An 18,293-nucleotide genomic window follows, 5' to 3' on the forward strand; every position below is an offset into this window, starting at 1 on the left:
AGATGGTATTGCTGTTAAACAAACCTATGCTTACACTAATATCACAACTTCGAGAATGATTCTTCTCAGTATTTGAAAATAGGTACTCAGTAGTTAAAATAGGGGATGTCTTTTTCGTTTTTCTTTAAAACCACATCTGTGTTTGGTGTCCAGCTCAGGTGAATGTTTATGAGATCCCTGTGTGCTGTGTCAAACAGGGAGGAGGTGAGATGAGGTGTGACAGCAAGAATAAGAATTGGAGATGCAGAGAGGGGGAGGGAAACAGCAAGCAAGAGATTGCAGTAGCAGCAGTTCGTAGTGAGTCAGTGGGGAAAAGATTATAGAGCAGAAAATCCTCTTTGTTAGACCCCAGACTGCAGCTGCTGCTTATCCAACACAAGTGCATGTATGTGTTCTCTCAGTCAATGTGTGTATGAGAGAGAGAGAGAGAGAGAGAGAGAGAGAGAGAGAGAGAGAGAGAGAGAGAGAGAGAGAGAGAGAGAGACAAAGGCAGGGCATACTGCACAAGCCACGTGATTAATGATCTATGTGTTGTCGCTTAAGCGAGAAAAAAAAAACTGTCTGTCCCTTCTCTCTCCTGTCATCTCTCTCCATTTGTGGAATTCTGTTTAGACATGCAGCATTTTAAACCAAGTGCTGACTCTCATGACAATAAACTGGAGTGAAGGTAAATATATGACGATTAATGTAGGGGATTTATGTTCTAGAGGGGTAAGAAGGGAACAAACAAGTTTGAAAGATCTAGAGCAGTTGTGCCAACCCGTCTATCTGGTCGATCTTCACTGTCTATCTCCGAAACGCTCTGGACTCACTGGCTGCGGTTTTGCCGCAGACCAGCTGTGAGTCCGCTGTTCACACGGGCAGCGTGTCCGCTAATGCGGCGGAGCTGCAAGTATATCTACTGCATTTCCTTCAATACAAGTCGGATTATGTACCAAACTAAATACCAGGACCCTACGGTATGAAGACGTGCATCTTCCGGTCTGTCGATAATAATCAAAGCCCCATTAGAACAAATGAATGGATTCAGAGAGTGAAACGCTGGAGTGCTAATCAATCAAATTTAGGAAAGCTTTGAAAATACATAACTTTGTGGCATAGACAGATAAATATTGTGATTCACAGCTGAAAAAACAGAGAAAATTATCTTTCACCAGAGTTATAATGTGTATCTGGTGAATTTATTTCACAAACATAAATGGTTGCAACACTTCCTGAATGCGTTTTTAAATAAGATAAATGAAAGGAAACAGCGGGTGAGAGCTTACCTTCTGAAATAGTAGAAACGACAGAATACAGGAGAATGTGCCTGCTCTTCTCCCTTCTTGCTGCGGATCACCCTGCACTCACGACACTTCTGCAGGTTGGGTCCAATTTCTGAACATGAATCATCCTGCAGGAAAGACTCTCCTGTCTGCTTCAGCTTCTTTACCTTCCTCCAATCCTTCAGCACAGAGCGGGGGATGCCATCTGTGAATAGGACACATTATGCAGTCATTAACACTACTGTTTATCATGAGATAATACCGTTTTTTTTAAACCTGGGAAATAAAACAGTAACTGGCTTTGAATAGCCAAACGTTTTTTTCATTCACATAGAGGACATAGACAATTCAGAAGTATTAGCTATGTCGACATTATGACCCCTGCATAAGGCCCAGTTGTTAAAGCCTGGTGACTGTATCCTATAAAGTACTGTGTGTCTATCACAAATACATCTGACTCCTCTGAGCCATAGAGCGCAATTGTTGTATAAACCTATCAAACACATCAGTGAGTCACACATTACGCTGAATGCGATGTACCATCATAACCATGAACACACAGACTGCAGTTTATTTTTGACACATGCATGTCCTGCTGTCCTAAATCTCAACTAGATTACTGCATGTAGATTAATCTGCCACAGAAAAATAGTCCCAAACAGAATATCAGAAGCCCTATCCTTCCACTACTGTTTTTAAACTTGCTGCCTGGACGTTCTTTAGAAAAGTACTGGAGTGAACATCTATGCAAGACTTACTGCTAGATTACTGCATGTAGATTAATCTGCCACAGAAAAATAGTCCCAAACAGAATATCAGAAGCCCTATCCTTCCACTACTGTTTTTAAACTTGCTGCCTGGACGTTCTTTAGAAAAGTACTGGAGTGAACATCTATGCAAGACTTACTGCTGCTGGCCAGTTTGAGTTTGGTCTTCTCCCGGGCTGATCTGAAGATACTATTAGGCTTCACATCATCTTCTTCCTTTTCATTGTCTCCTTTCCTCTTGGCCATGTCATTCTGCTTCTTCTTGTAGGTGGGTTTAGGCTGACGTTTGGCTCGGCCCTCCATCTTGCTCTCACTGGTGTCAGAGTCATCTCCTCCACTCTCTGAACCGGACTCGTATGACCGTTTGTTACCTCGCCTTGATAAAGGAGCTGGTTTTCTTTCCTCCCCAGCTCCTCCGCCTGCTGCTGCAGCAGCCATCTTCTCCTCTGCCTGCCTCTCTCTCTCACCTTTGCTTCCAATGTCCTTGCTCATATCCACCTCACTGGAGGTGGAGGCGCTGAGATTTACTGTACAGGGTTTGATAATTTCTGACATGGCTGTGGTGTTACTTGTGTTAGTTGTGCTGGTGGTGGTGATGGTGGTGATGGTGGTGGTGGTAGTGCTTGGTTGTTTCTCTGGTTTAGCACTAGTGGAAGTTGTTGTAGCAGTTATAATCCTATCCTCCTCTGAGTGGCGGGTTAACCAGGCTTTCTTCAGCTTGTGGTAGTTACTGGACTGGCCGCTGCTTGTTGAGGCTGATCCTGAGCACTGGTTGTTGGGCAGGGGACTGGACTTGCCTGGTGTAGTGCTGCCACTCGCTGAGCTGCTGCTACTGCTGTCAACTGATAATGATGAGGCTTGGCTTGAGGAGGGTGGAGGTGGGGAGCTGTGAATGCGAGCTTTGTCAATTGAATCCACAGACGGGGAAGGGTTTCCAGTTGTGATGGATGTGGGAGCAGATGAGAAGTTGTTCCTGGACTGAGCGGCAGCTATGGCAGCTTTGTGCTTCTTGAGATGGACAAAGGAGGAGGATAAAGGCTGACCGGAGCCAGAAATTGAGCTAGGTTTTGGTGTGAGGCTTGGACTGGGTTGGGGTGTCCCTGCTGGACTAGGGGGGGGCAATGACCCCCCTGGAGATGTGGTACGCGAGATAAAGCCCTCCTGGTGCTCTCCTGGTCCTGAATGACCCAGCACCCAGCCACCCATGCTAGTTTTATGGGCTGCCATCTCGCCCCGGGCTGAAACCGAGTAACCTAGCTCATGGGTGGCTGCACCAGATTTATTCTGAATGCCAAAAGTTGATGAAGCTGAAACAACAGTTCTAGACAAAGAGTTTGTGTTACTGCCTCCCATAGTTCCCTGCATACCACACACAGAGGTCCTTTTATACTGGACACACATGTCATCCATATTTGAGTTGGATTGTATAACCCTGCCAGCGCCAAGTTCTCTAATACTCTCCCCTAACCTAGGACATTCCCCCTGAAGCTTGGCAGGATAAAACCTCCCATGGGGGAGATCCTGATGGATCACACCACCAGATTTGTTAGCACCAATAAGACTGTCGTACCTAATGGATGTCGATGGACGTACAATGACTGATGCTTGGGGCTTGCCCCTCGACATTCCTTTTTCTCCAGGGTACACTCCTCTTTCCTGAATCATCTCTCCAACTCTCCAGCCATCTATTGATGGAGTCACAATCTCCCCACATATGACAGAGGCTACAGAGGTGATGGCGGCAGCGTTTCCATGACCTTTGACGTCCCTGAGTTCTGGCAGCAGTGTGGGAGGTTTCTGCTGCTCTGCTGATGTTTTGCTACCAGTTGCCACTAAGCTAACTGGCTGGATTGGTGTGAGGGTTGGTGGAGACAGGCGTCCACCATAACCAGCTCTCTCACGTTCTTTCTCCCTTTCCTTCTCTCGCTCCCTCTCTCGCTCTGCAGCCTCTTTTCGTTCCAGCGCGTGTTGTGTAGGGGGATGGAAGACAGGTGCTCGGTGGAGCGATGGCATTGCCCTGAGCTGGTGTTGCTGCTGCTGTTGGTGGTGATGGTGGTGATGATGATGGTGATTAGGGGCTGTAGAGGAAGGCGTAGAAGAGGGAGAAGGAGAAATGGCAGGGCTTCTGCGTTCGATCCGCTCTATACCTGTGTGGTGCTGATGTTGCTGTTGGACTAGTGTTACCTGCTGGCTAAGCTGCTCATTGATTTTCCCTGCTAATCCTTCTCCTCCCTCTGGCTGGTGCTTAATAAGAGGAGGTGGCTTGGACAGGGAGATTTTAGAGCTGTGGCTGCCCAGGGACAGAGCTCCCTGGCTGGGCACAGCAGCCCCAATACTGGCAACAACCCCTGGAGCTACAACCGGTAGTTTCTCATAATAAGAGCTGAGCTCTTTGGAGGAGTACAGTCTTGGAGGCTCATTAACTACACTGTTGGACAGTGTGGTGAAATAGTTGCTCTTTTCTGATTGGATGATGTGGGGATGGGCGTGGCTGGCCTTGGTGCTGGGGCAGGTGAGAGCTGGTATTCGGATAGGGAAGGCAGAATCTCTGCTTCTCTCTCTGTCTCTGTCCCTGTCCATCCCAGGGTCACTGCAGCGCTGAATCTTAGCAGTGAAGGGAGCGACTTCAATGCTCTCTTTCAGGATTTGCCGATTCTCCTCTTTGTACTTGCTGGCTCTGTCTGCTGCCTGAACTGTGTCCTGGGAGAGAAAATGCAAACATTGTCAAGGTGTGTATTTCGAACTTCCAAACAGAAATACTGCCACCTGCCTGCTACATTTTTAGGTAACATAGTTTACACGTAGGCAAAAGTATGGTGCTGAGCGATTCTTTGTCAATGTAATAACTATACTACTGTTCAAAAGACAACATTTGGTGCACTAGTGCTGTGCCCATTGTAAAGACTGCTACTCATTGAAACAATGATGTTGCTCATAAAGTCAAAGGGCAATTCACCTGTGTATTTGCCAGACGAGCTTTGCTAAGGGGGTCTAGGTAGATGCGATGTAAATGGACATCTTTCCCTGTGGGGGTGCGACTCCTGTCCGTCTGCTCCTGTTTCAGCTGGGCAAACGTCAAAGTCCTGATTGGATCCGCATAGCCTTTCTTATCCAAATCTCTGCATAAACAAAAGTCAACAATATTTACCAGGACATTAGTTTCCCCATACATTTCAGGCAAGATTTGTATGTTGTCATAGGTTGCACCACTGTAGTTTGTTCATGCTTTTCTTTTTGCCTTTCTTGTTATGGTAAAAGTATTTTGTTTTATTAACATATAAAACAGGATGAAAAAGCTGTATTTCACTACATCTCATAAATGCCAACAGTTAAAATATGTGTTCAAGCAGAACACTACAGACAATCTAAACCAACAAAAAAAGACTACAAATGATTACTGTGGATGTGTGACAGTCCAAATACACTTGGGTAACAGGCAGAGTATTGAGGTATTGCTGCCTGTTCAGCAGTTTTAATGAGCATGACATAATTAGGCTAATGAGACAGACAAGTGATGTGTGATGTGTTTCCTCAGTGATGCTGTGTGTTTGGGTATTCAGTGGCGTCTAAATTATGTAAACGGTGGTTACATAAGGAGAGCACAAGCTGCCGAATGAACAGCGGTCTGTCTGAACTGCTTTAATATTGGATTAGTGCCACTTCACTTCATCTGACTGACCTGGCATTGGTTGTCTGCCTCTCAGGGCTAATGTTGCTCTCTGAAAACATCAAGCTTTACTATGGAAAAGGGCAAGCTGTTCAAATGTCCAATGCAAACATTCTCCTGTGGCATTTCTTTCAGTTCAACTCTAAAGAGCTGAAATAAATTGCAGACAAAAGGGATGCCTCGTGCTCCCACTCACTCCACTCGCACACTAAAGAGCTTCACCAACTAGCTTCTAGTCCAGCTGGGCTGATCATGATCTAATGCTATGAATGTGGGAAATAATGGTTGTGCACATGTTGAATAGTTTAAATAGAAATCCTCAATTAACACGTACATCCTCAGCTGGAGCCAATCCAGGATTACTTACTCTTTATGAATATCCATACTGGTCTTTGAAAGTGGAGGGCTTGAGTGTGTGTTCATCTTGATGGAGTGGCGGTTTGCGTCAGCACTTGCTGGCCTGACAGGAATGTGGCTCAGCATACCCAGACCATCACCAGTGCTACCAGCAGCCTGGTGCATCCATGGACTGGATGTGTTCTGCACAGACAACACACACGCATACATAGACACAACATCATTAAAATAATGAACCTGAATGTGAAATTTTCAGTCAGAAAATGTGGTCATAAATGTCATAAATACATAAAAACATGTAATGTGCAAACACACAGTTAACCTAATGTACTTAAAAACCTAATTGGTCAATAAACAACATAGTCCTAAGCCATGGACACTCAGTTCTAATTAGTTGGTATGTGTGGATTCAGACAAACACACAAGCACATCGTCCTCACTATTTACACACACTGAAAGCTGAGCAGTAACAGGTCTCAGCTGTCTATCTATTATTTTATATTGTTATTACATGGACGTAACACATATCAAATACAGAGTGCTATTGGAGGCGACTCTACATTCCAACCAATTAAAAGGTTAAGTCCTACAGAGCAATCTCCACAGGCCGTGAACAGAACAACCCCTTGCACTCTTTGTGTTATAATGAAATAAGAGAACATTTGAAGAATAACAGTTTGAAGCCCTAAATTCATATAAAGTAAAGTTTTCTTTAAAATGTCCAACAAAAAGAGGTCTACCCCACAGATTCAGATAATTCTTTGTCAGTGTAGCAATTTCACACAGTGACACTTAACGGTCAACATCAAGTGTTCTGTTTCCCAGCTTAGAAAGACAGCTTTTGTTTGTGTTGGCATATTTGGATTGAGCAAATAGAAACTGTCTGATAACTTAAAAATAGCTGTTCCCTGTCAGGCGGACAGAATCTGGGTTCTGCAGTCTGTTGAATTTTGGGTACTTTGAAGCCAGTGTCTTCATGAGGACATTTAGAATAAACACTTTGACATCTTAAAGCTGCCACTTCAGAACATTAGTATGAAACAAAATCCCATACAGCTTTCACTGATAAAAACAATTGAAAGGGTACTATATCAATCAGTTTTACGATGTACTCTAACAAGGCCCAGCAATATCTTAGTTGGTATTTTCTATCTAGGCAAATAAAAATACACCTACCCTCCTGAGAGAGGCCTCAGAATTCACGCCGACAGGATTTTCAGGGTGGACCCACTTAGCTGTGGGGGGCATGCTGAGTCCCGGGGGGTAGGAGGTTGGTGTTCCATTGGGGTACTGCCAGAGGATGGGGTACAGGCCCAGCCCTGCTGCCCCTCCGTGTGCCTGGGCTAGTAGATGGGGTGGAGGGGGGCCCTGACTCTGAAAACAAAAACACTGTTTGGGTTAACATTTTGAGGAGATGGTGGTGTAAATAATGCTAGGTTGGATAAAACCAAGGGGAAGAAACATTACTTTCCTCCCGTCTCCAACCTCCCAACACCTCAACCACCAGAACTAATATTTACAACCCAATCCTTCCTAGCTCAGTTTTTTAACAATCTGTAAGTATCTGAAGTCACACCTGTAGGAACTGCTGCTGGTGTGCGGCTGCCGGATGAGGTAGTCCGAGGTGACCCAAACCACCAGGGGAGTCGAGCCGTGGGTGGCCCCCGAGGAGAGATGCTGTGGGCGGTGGCATGGCTGAGAGCACCCCAGGGGGTAAAAGGTGGGGATGAGGTAGGGCAGAGGTGTGAGAAGCAGAAAGGAGGTGGGAGGTGGCATGGGGGTGGGATGCAGGGGTGAGGCAGGGGGGGTGGGGGGACGGGGAGTGCAGGGTGTGCAGGTGGGGATGGAGATAGGCTGCCACGTGGTTGGAAGAGACAGATGCGGCAACAGAGTTCTCTGCGTCAGAGCGGACCAGTGCTGGGTCCCTGTAAACGGTGAAGGTTTCGTTCTTATCGATGATCAGAGGACTCTTTGAGCTGCTGCTGCTCATACAGACCCCAACCGACTGGGGCCGTGTCGGCACCGGCTTGAAACAGGACCGTAGAGGTTCTGCTGTTTCTAATTTAGCGGACAAACGGCCTGTGGGAGGAGGTGATGTATCAGGGTACCTTGGTATTTTGTGTTTGAAGACCTCTGGAGAGGTGTTGGGTTTAGGTCTGGAGATCTCCAGCAGGCCTGGGTGTGACCTAGTTTTGAGTTGTTCAGATGGGTTAGTGTTGGGATAGGGGTGGGTCTGAGAGTTGTTGGGGTGCTGGGGTTTCTGTTTCATAGAGTCAAGCTGAGGCGTGCTGGGGTTGGGGCTGGGACTCATTTTGGGTTTGGCTATTTCAGAGGGGGGGACTGTGTTCATCTTGTGGGGGTTTGGTTGTTGCTGTGGATGTTTTCTAGTCTCTTCAGATGAAGGGCTCTTAATGCCAGGGTGGACAGATGAGTAGTGTTGCTGTGTGTGCTGCTGATGATGCTGCTGTTGTTGATGAGGATGAAGATGATGATGAGGAAAGACAGTTTTCTCCTTCTCCACCAGCACCACACTCTCAGCCATCGCTGTGACAGGCCTGAAAAGAATAAAAAAAAAGACACCAGTATTTAACTTGTGAAAAAGACAGGATTACACAGATTACCTTCACTCTCTAAAATAAATAGAGGAAGCCAAACAGTATAAGTAGCTGTATTCAGATATTTTGTAACATAATCAGAAAGGAATGAATCTACAAATGTCCAAGTGAGAGGTTTCGGTCTTTCACCAGAGTTTGTCTGGCTAGCCCCCTAGTAAAAACTCTACATAATGTCCAAAATGAGCCGATGTGAGAGCACAGTAGGAGATTCTCTTGAGGATTCACTGCGAGTGAGTGTGTTGATAACATATCTAACGCACGACAAAGGCAAAAACAATACAAATATCTCAGGATGAGACAGTCGTATCATCAAATTTTCTCACCTGATAACCTCAGAGGGAGCAAACTCTATCTTATTTCCTAAAGTCCTGGCTGCTGTTAAGCTATTTCCCATAATGCCTTGCTGCTGCTGCTGCTGCATGGGAGGCTCAACATCGGTCCGGCGGCCTCCTTCTGATGGTGAGGGAGAAGGTGGAATAGGAGGTGAGGAGACTGGGGAGGGGTTGAGGGCAAGGTAAGGTGAGAGGGCCGTGGACTCTGCACTCTGCGAGGCGAGCAACGCCGAAACTGCCTCAGAGCTCTCACGGTGCACCGTGGCCTGGGCATCATCTGTGATGTCGATCACATTGCTGCTCTGAGGGTTGGATGAGGACAGGGTCTGGGATCGAGGAGACGCTAAAATGTGAAAAAAATATGAATTAAAAAAAATGAATAAAAAATGCTACAGTTACTCAGAACTGTCACAAATACAACAGTTACCATGCATGTTCTGAAAGTACCTTTCACAGTGATTTTGCTGCTCTCCACGATGCCAACCTGGATGGTGTCAGGCATCAGACACTGTTGTCGGGGAGACTGGGCATTCTGCGTTTCCGCTACCAATTCCTCCACATCCTTCATTACAATTTTTCCCGTTTCCTTAAGCACACCCTTCTTGCATTCGTCTGGTGCTTGAAGTTCCACCCATGGAGACAAGCGACCGATGAGAGACGAGGAATTGTTAATTTTGGCGCCCTGAATTAGTGGCTTCTCGTCTTCCTCCATTTTGGAAACGGCACTTGGTTTTACATCACTGCTGCGAGTCTTAAGTTCATTCTCAGAGTTTGGCTCTGAGGAGGAGGAGGAAGAGGACGAAGAGGATGACGAGGACGATGAGGAGGAAGAGGAGCATGAGGAGTGGGCGATTCTTTTGTTGTGTGGGTTTTCTGAGTCACTACTCTCTGATAGATCAGACGTCATATCAGTCTTCAGTCTCTTTAAACCCGCCTTTTTCTCATCCTCCTCGCCCTTCCTACGTTTGCTCACCGCCTGCTTCACCTTGGACTTGGAGTCTGGACAAATGATCAGAAAAAGGTTTGATTATTCTTTACTCCAAATACCTGATATCTCAAATGGATTCCTGCAGTAAACTGAATATTATCTTGGTTATTAGTTATATTATTGCCTTGTCGAAACTTCCATTTCCCCCTGTGATTACTGACAACTAATGATAATTATGTAATGAAAGGGAAGACTTAACTCTTTATAATAAAGTAAGTAGGAACAATGAATCAAAATCACAATATGTCTTTATAAATTAAGTTGTGTGGTGTCTAAAAATCATATTCTAGACATGAAGGGACCATGTTTGTTTGGTACAGACTGCAGTGAAAAACAATCATTCTTATAGATTTTTCCCCCAGAGGAATTTTTTTTTTTTAAATATTTCCACTCAAATCGGGATTTATATATAAAGATATAGATATATCTATAGATAATATCTTTTTAAAAAATGCCATTAAGGTTTGTATCAGATTTGTTTTGGGTATTCTTCACCCTACTTCTTCTTACCACTAGCATTATAATTGTTTTCAATAATATAATATACATATATATTACTAATATAAATTATAATTCTAGCAACAAGTTTCACATGGTAATCTAATTTTGTACCAACTAATTCGATTTTTTTGATGTTGCGCGTTTTATACAATTTTAATTAACCACTTTTATCATGATTAGACAGATAGCAGAAAGGATGCGTGGCTAAAAGCATAAAAATGGCAGTACTGCCACCACATCCCCTCACATGAGTATACATAATCATTTTATCTAAAAATGTACAGTGTTTGATGGTGACTGTCCTCACCTCTAACAGTTGTCTCCTCTCTCCTGTCCTTGTCTTCCTCTGGAACGCTGCTGTCTGAGCCTTTCCTCCTGGAGGAGCGAGAGTTACGTTGTTCCCTCTGCTCCCGTCCACTGCCGCCAGGTGAGAGGTTTGATTGGCTGGCTGGCTGTTGGCTTTGCTGTGATTGGCTGTGCTGCTGGGAGGCCAATGTCCCCTGGGAAACTTTGGGGTTGGGGCCTGATGAGTTCATGACGGGGCGGGGGCTGTTGGCTTGGGCTCGCGTATAATGACTCTGTGAGACAAAAATAAGTCAAATGTCAAAACATGCAGACAAACTATCTGTCCAAAATCAAACAAAATGATAACTTACATTAAGGCACTTTACATCGTAAGACTTCATATTATTATGGAGATAAAGCCAACAGTTGTGAGTGCTGTATAGTTATTGTTAACACCATTACACCTTTTAGTCATTACAATTACACAACAGTTACACAAATGTTCCTGGTCATTCTCTCCTTCCTCCTCCCCTATTTCTCTCCTCTCAACCCAACCAGTTGAGGCTGAGAGAAGTGAATTTCTGAACATCCAATCTTTATTTTACAAACAACAAACCTCATGAATAATACGTTCTGCTGAAGGGAAAGCAAAGGAAGCTACAATCTATTTTTTGAAAGTTAAATGAATGAACTTAAATTTATGTTATCAATTCTGTAATGATTCCAGATATGTCAAGTACAAATCTTGACCAAGTCACCTACAAGACAAGGTATTTTGTCATTTTGTGTAGCTGTTAACCTTGTGAAGGTAGAAGGATGTGTAAAGACTGCAGGACTTGATGATGTTGTATCACAAGGAGGGACATGGTTAGGTCAGGCTCTGAGTACACATAGAGGACGACAGCCTTCCTGCCTCTAGTTGAGAGAAGGTCAGCATGCCACTCTGATTAATTACTGTCCCGTGCTCCTGACCCTGTCTGGGACATGCGCAGGATAAACTGTTAAATGAGCCCATGACTGTGACTTTGGCTATTGCCCAGATGGAGCTTACACTAGGATAATAATGCATAGAAGCCACCTGGGCAGAGGAATTTAATGTTATGGTCTATTCCAAAAAGTCCAGAAAATCCAGTACAGTGATGTAAGTTCCTGATCAACCCTGTGCAATTAGATTTTAATTGTTTGATCATTATTTTTGAAAGGTAATGCCGCACTTTCTGTCTTTGTTAACATATTCACAGAGAACATTTTATTGCACTGGGCTTGCAAGTTTTCTTTCTTTTCCTGAAATAATTGCTTACTTAACCCTCCTGTGTGGACATTTCCCACCAATAACCAGTATCACTGAAGTGGTACTTCAGTTAGTGACGATGTGACACCACAGCCTCGTGACTTCACTATGACTAAAAAGTATCACTACTACCAATAAAACAAGCACAGATTTACCCTGCTTGCTACAGTTAAAACGACTTTGCCTTGTCTTCATCTTAGCTTACTGTGGAAAGCGGGGGTCTGGATGGCGTGTTTGGGGATAAGGATGTGTGTATGGGTGGGGGGTTGGGTGTACCTGATTGTTGCCAGTGGTCCCACCGGGTCTCCCTCCTGTCATCTGTCAAGTGTTAAGAAACAGATTAATATAAAGAAAATGTGGGGCAAGGACATAGTTAGTTAATGACTGCAGAACCAGAAAGGATTGAACAATGGACCGTGGTGCAGCAATTAATTATTTCTGATCAAAGAATAACAAACTCTCACTACTTTCCTACTGATATTTGCTCACTTGAAGAGCACAAACAAATGAAATGACAACAGTTTATGGCTCTGTCTGTTGACTGTAAATGTAAAGCTGAAGCAAAAAAAAATGAAAAAAAATGCATTCATACTCTTCATAAGCTGACAGCTAATGTTAGAAAGCTTTCACAGTAGTCCAAGTACGCTGTTGTATGTGTTTTGCATGCAAGTGTGTACTCACATGGGCAGAGTTGTTGTTCTGACTGGATCGTGACCTTCGTCTGGAGGTGATGCCAATGTTTTCTCCTTTTAGCAGAGAGTGAACCACGTCATCTAGAAAGGTCATCTGGATCATGGATGGATCCACGTTCTGAGGCTCTAGAACCTGAACACATATCAGATTAATTCTACCTCTCTGTGAGGAATGCAAATCCTAAACAGGTAAAAAGCTTGCAACAGACAACAAGGGTTGTGTGTGTTTGTGTGTGAGATTACCTGGTCATTCATAACGACCATATTTCGACTAAAGAGGTCGTGGTGTGTAATGATGCCAGTGAACCATTGGGTAGCTGAGTCTTGTCTATACACACGGACACGGTAACCATTCAACGAATAGGGACCTGGAACAGAAAACAATGTTATGCTCCAACTGATGAAGTAAATAACTTAACTGCAAGTTCCTCATATTGTCTAGACTAATTTACAGTAATGAGATGACAACATGTTCAAATTACAGCCATAACTAAAATGTTACACAAAACTCTATAACAATGATTCAGCATACAGCGTTGCATTGATGATACATTTCTACTGCAATAATAAAAAGCTTACCTTGCATGAAAATTTCCTGCACCTTCTGGTCTTTGAGCCAGCCCTTCACTTCTTCATGGAGCTGATGGTTGTCTCTTAACACTGGGTTCTGACTGTCCACCTCATCCTGACACACACACACAAACACACACTTTAGCAAAGATCCCAGCATCAAACTGCCTAAAATGCACACTTATTTAAATTAGTCCACACTGAGACTCTCACACCATTTCTCCTCTTTCAGACAGTGAACAACACATATTACAGAAATCACAGCCTGCTGCTACTACAGTAAATATACGGAAAAACACACAACGTGGTGTTTTCATTGATATATGTTGTGTTCTCTGTAAAGATGACAGATTTACAATCGGTTATTTTTTGCCAAGTGTTACTATATATTTAATTTTAACTTTATTTATTTGGGGAAGTTTCAAATAGAGGAACAGTTCCACTGTTGGGTGGTTCTGGGCCTTGATTCATATTACATAATTGGTGGAGATGAGGTCAGGGAAAGAGCCGCCATTTCATCACCAACCCCTTCACAATATTAAAAGTCAAATTATGTAAAAAAAAGTTAGATCAATGTGCCACTTTATAACATATTATGTGAAAATATGCAGCATGTGTCTGTTGTGCACCTGGTATCAAGCTATGGATGGTGGAAATATTTGGTTGTGGTCTGTAGAATCAGATCTGATCCCTTTTCTGACAAAAGAGGCTATATATACAGTATATGTCCCATCATCAAGATTTTGCCAGAATGAAATACATCCAAGGCAGACAGAACACATACAAATGCACGGCAACCTACAGGCGATCCATCAGCAAGGAAAAGCCTTTGTTTCACACAGTAGGTCACAAAGGGTGAGAGAGAAAAGATGGTGAAAGAAAGGGTTGTTAACTATTTCATATCAAACACACACAATGCAGAAATAACCTCAACATTGAAGGAGGACAGGATGAGGAAGAGGAAACCACACTCTGCCTTCCTGTTGTGTATCTCGGTTTGTGTTTGTGTGTATGTGACACATCACAGATTAATCATCAGAAAAAATCAGCAAAAACTGTTTATAATGATGTGTGTCAATTTTGAAATGATACAAAGGTTGAACTTCTTAGTGCAGAGGGAGGGAAAAATGTAAGAGTGGGGAATCTTTTTCTCAAGACAATACCCTCTACAGTCTAAATGACATTAAAAGGACACGGTTCAGAATACAGAAATGAAAGCATACAAAGTGCAACCTGAGTATCTCCACACAGTGCAGAGCAGCTGGAGTCAAAGAGAGACGTGGAGGCTGAGAATCAGCAGGAAGCGAAGCAGACAAAGTGAGTCTTTACTTCTGCTGCAGTGTTCCAGTTTCCCAGCCTCGTCCAGCTCTATCTCAAATCACCATACACACTAAAAATAGCACACTGGAAGGCAACTGAGGTCAGCATGTCTCTGCTATATTCTTACAATTATTTCTATTACCACCATCATGCCAAACATTAGTGCTGCATTGCCTCAGAGTGAAGAAAGAGTAGATGTCTGTATCCTGATTTACAACATTCAGCTCCAGAATGAAGACCTAAAAAGCGTTCAGTACATAATAAAAGGTTTTTGATAACTATGCTTATATATTTGGGATTCTCAATCTAATCTTGAAAACTGACAACACATTCACTACCACAAATTAATCTTCGCAAGACATTGGAGATTATCATGCATTAAAGTAGAACATTTTTGTATTTGCTTAATTTGAAGGTAAAGTGTCAACACTGGAGCTGGAGGTCCTTCTACTGCAACAGTGACATAAATAGAACTACAGCATCATACAGACCTCACTTTCCTGGGCCAACCATGTTTAATTTTACACTAGCAGAAAATAATACATGCAAGTCTATTTCTGCTGCCACCACTGCAATCTATTCTGGCTCAGCGCTCACCTCTGTTTAGACATGACACACACAGAAAATGTGTTACCAAGGCAACATGTCACCACGAACCCCCATTGGTTTACTTCCAGGCCAGAGGGAAATGGAACATAAACAAATATTATATTCACTATGGATGAATCACTGTGATTCAATTTTGATTCAAGTCGGCAGCAGGTTATAGAGAATATTAAGACTGGGCAATATACAAGACCCTCTATCACGGTAAATTATTTTCTATGTCCTGGGAAGTCCTTCGAGAAATTTAGAAAGGATAAAATAACCTCAAATGAGCATCTGTTTTCATTTGACTATTTAAGTAAACTACTACATTATCACTTTTATATACGTATATTTCGAACACTGTACTAATATTCAATATTTCCCAAAACAACCTAATGCAGTCAGTGATGTTTAAGTTATATTTAAGGAATGGCTTCCATCATATAAATTAGTCAACACAATACTAAGAAACTGCAGCACTCTATTTAAATTGTTTTCATATTTGAATCAAGTTTAGATATTTCAAATTAACTGAACTTCACTTTCAACTACACATCAAGTCCAACATCTACTGTAAACAAATGAACTGGCCATCTGCTATTGATATTGGAAACCAAATAAGATATTCTTAGTTTTGTTTTACAGATGTACAGACACTGAGTTTGATTCAAGAGCCAGTTAAATTGTTAAAAATGCTCTGTATTAATGTACAATTAGTTTTAAATATATGAAATGCCCCATATCAATATCTGTGACACTAGATATTATAAGTAGATATTATGTCTAACTTTATAGCAGAAAACCAAATAGAAATTTGTCAGAAATGTTACCCAATTACCAACTAGAAACTCAGTAAGTGTACATGTACTTTTTAATTCTACACAATAAAATATTAATGATATGAATTCAGTGCATACCAGTAACCAACGTGTGAAACTAAACTCCAACCATTTTGAATAGACTTTGTGTATAGCTTTGTTAACCTCCACTAAACAAAGTGCTCAAAAAAAGCTGAAAGATAATGATATGGATACTTGATCATCCATTAATTAAATATGATTTACAACTCATGTTATTGTCCTCAACCTTTACCTATAATAATAAAAACTTTATTTGTATAGCACTCATCTAAACGAGGTTACAAAGTGCTCCACACAAAAGTCCAAGGCAAAATGAAAAATCGAAATATAACTGTCTACTACTGAAGGCTATTTGTTGAAGTCCTTCTGTGAATTACAAAGAGGCCTACGTACCACAGTGTGACACGAGGACATCTTGTGCACCAGACAGTTAGTAATGCAACAACAAATATGACACACATTAACATATATATGGAGACAAAGACAGATGGCTTTTTAAATACTTCAAACAGCCTTCTTTTTAGGGACATTGCGGGTTGCCATGGAGACTGCATTGCTGAAGCAGAGGGAACAAACTGCGGTAGAGTTTCTGAGGTTATTCTTTTAAAACTGATGCTCAGGGACTAAAATGAAAAGGAGAAGAAGAACATTGGGTTTTTTTTATGTTAGAGAAATTTCTTTTAGGTGTAACTGAGGACTCAGCATGTCCAAAGTACATTTAAGGAGGCTTTGCAGCATTGCAATTTTCAGCCACATACAATCACATTCAGACGTGACCACCGCCCTCAAAAACACCTTATCTGAAGATGCTCGCACGTGACACCCACTGGAATTCATACATCACACCTAAACATGTACCAAGATTGAACTGAGATGTTGTGAGATGAGTTTGTTGGATAAAGCATCTGAGAATGAGACATGAGCAGAATTTTCTAAGAATGTAAAAAGAAAGAAAGAAAATAAACTAGCAATAATGAAATTACTTAATGCACACGTCGTCAAACACAGCGGTAAACAATGCTGAATAGACTTAATAGAGTTAAATACTAAAGAGCGATGCTATCAACGTGTATGGATATCTATCTAAGTTTATTCAGTTTTATTATGTTACTTCTATGTTACAACAGCCTGGGCTGCACTTGTTGGAAACAAATTCACCTTCATTCTGCAAATAAAAAATGATTCCATTTTGATAATCTAGTATTATGAAACAAAGTAATCCTTTGTTTGGACCAGAGTGACATGTATTGTTTTCAAACCTCAGAGTTGGAGCTTCACAGTAAAGTGTGTGACTATGCAGACTAGAAATGTGTTTCCAATGCCTCAATACTCATCATCATTATGACCTATAACTATTATAACAACTGCTTATACATATGAGTTCACACTTGGATGTCATTTGTACAGATGTGTGAGAGACAGAGAGAGGGAGAAGAATATAACACGCTTTGTTTTTGGAGAACTGCAGGGCATAAGGCCACAAAGTTCATTTCAGTCACAACTGTCAGATGAACAGCATTAAAGAAAAAATAATGTGTGTGTGTGTGTGTGTTTGTTTGTGTTTGATGGCTACTACTTCCCTCCTCCTACAGTCTGAGTCACTACACTTCTCTCAGTTTAAACTCATGAAATTGGTCTAGTCATATTGATATTGACAGGTTACCTCTTTGCATATAGATCTGTGTCACTGGAAGTAAAGACCAATACAAGTCATATTAACGTTACACCCAACTAAACGAAATGTGCTTTGGTCATTCATTTCCCTGTAAAGTAATATAAATTGCATTGACCTTATTCTGTATCCCTGTTTAGTGCTCTGTGTGTGTGGGTGTGGTTTGGTCAAATCTTGAGTCAGCACTTAACAGTTTTATTCTCCACCTCCTGAGCACACACCATCAACATAACTTTCTACAGACAGACAGTAGACAGAATCACAAAGACACAAAGACACAAAGACACACACACACACACACACACACACACACACACACACACACACACACACACACACACACACACACACACACACACACACACACACACACACACACACACACACAGAGACAACCACACACACAAGCAGCAGGCTGGTTTGGCCCACTTAACAGTGACTTCATTGTACCATTTATGCCAAACAGATTGTAGCCCCCCCACCTCCCCCTCCAGTCTTCCTGTCCAACTGGAAAAACAGAGAG

At 42.4% G+C, this 18,293-nt stretch overlaps 1 protein-coding gene across 2 annotated transcripts in view; it reads right to left on the bottom strand.

Annotated features, from left to right (window-relative positions):
• Nucleotides 1–18,293, bottom strand: part of jmjd1cb (jumonji domain containing 1Cb) — a 113,723-nt gene that overhangs the window by 11,679 nt on the left and 83,751 nt on the right. For both annotated transcript variants that reach the window (XM_061094400.1, XM_061094401.1), the window contains 13 exons: nucleotides 13,340–13,445; nucleotides 13,004–13,128; nucleotides 12,750–12,893; nucleotides 12,345–12,386; nucleotides 10,800–11,070; nucleotides 9,451–10,002; nucleotides 8,995–9,346; nucleotides 7,633–8,611; nucleotides 7,233–7,430; nucleotides 6,067–6,239; nucleotides 4,989–5,151; nucleotides 2,173–4,732; nucleotides 1,269–1,470 (listed from right to left, as the gene is read on the bottom strand). In XM_061094400.1, coding sequence (XP_060950383.1) covers nucleotides 1,269–1,470; nucleotides 2,173–4,732; nucleotides 4,989–5,151; nucleotides 6,067–6,239; nucleotides 7,233–7,430; nucleotides 7,633–8,611; nucleotides 8,995–9,346; nucleotides 9,451–10,002; nucleotides 10,800–11,070; nucleotides 12,345–12,386; nucleotides 12,750–12,893; nucleotides 13,004–13,128; nucleotides 13,340–13,445 — 5,867 coding nt within the window. The remainder of the gene's footprint in view (nucleotides 1–1,268; nucleotides 1,471–2,172; nucleotides 4,733–4,988; nucleotides 5,152–6,066; nucleotides 6,240–7,232; nucleotides 7,431–7,632; nucleotides 8,612–8,994; nucleotides 9,347–9,450; nucleotides 10,003–10,799; nucleotides 11,071–12,344; nucleotides 12,387–12,749; nucleotides 12,894–13,003; nucleotides 13,129–13,339; nucleotides 13,446–18,293) is intronic.

Source organism: Limanda limanda, chromosome 21 (assembly GCF_963576545.1).
Source record: "Limanda limanda chromosome 21, fLimLim1.1, whole genome shotgun sequence".
In the NCBI taxonomy this organism is placed as follows: domain Eukaryota; kingdom Metazoa; phylum Chordata; class Actinopteri; order Pleuronectiformes; family Pleuronectidae; genus Limanda; species Limanda limanda.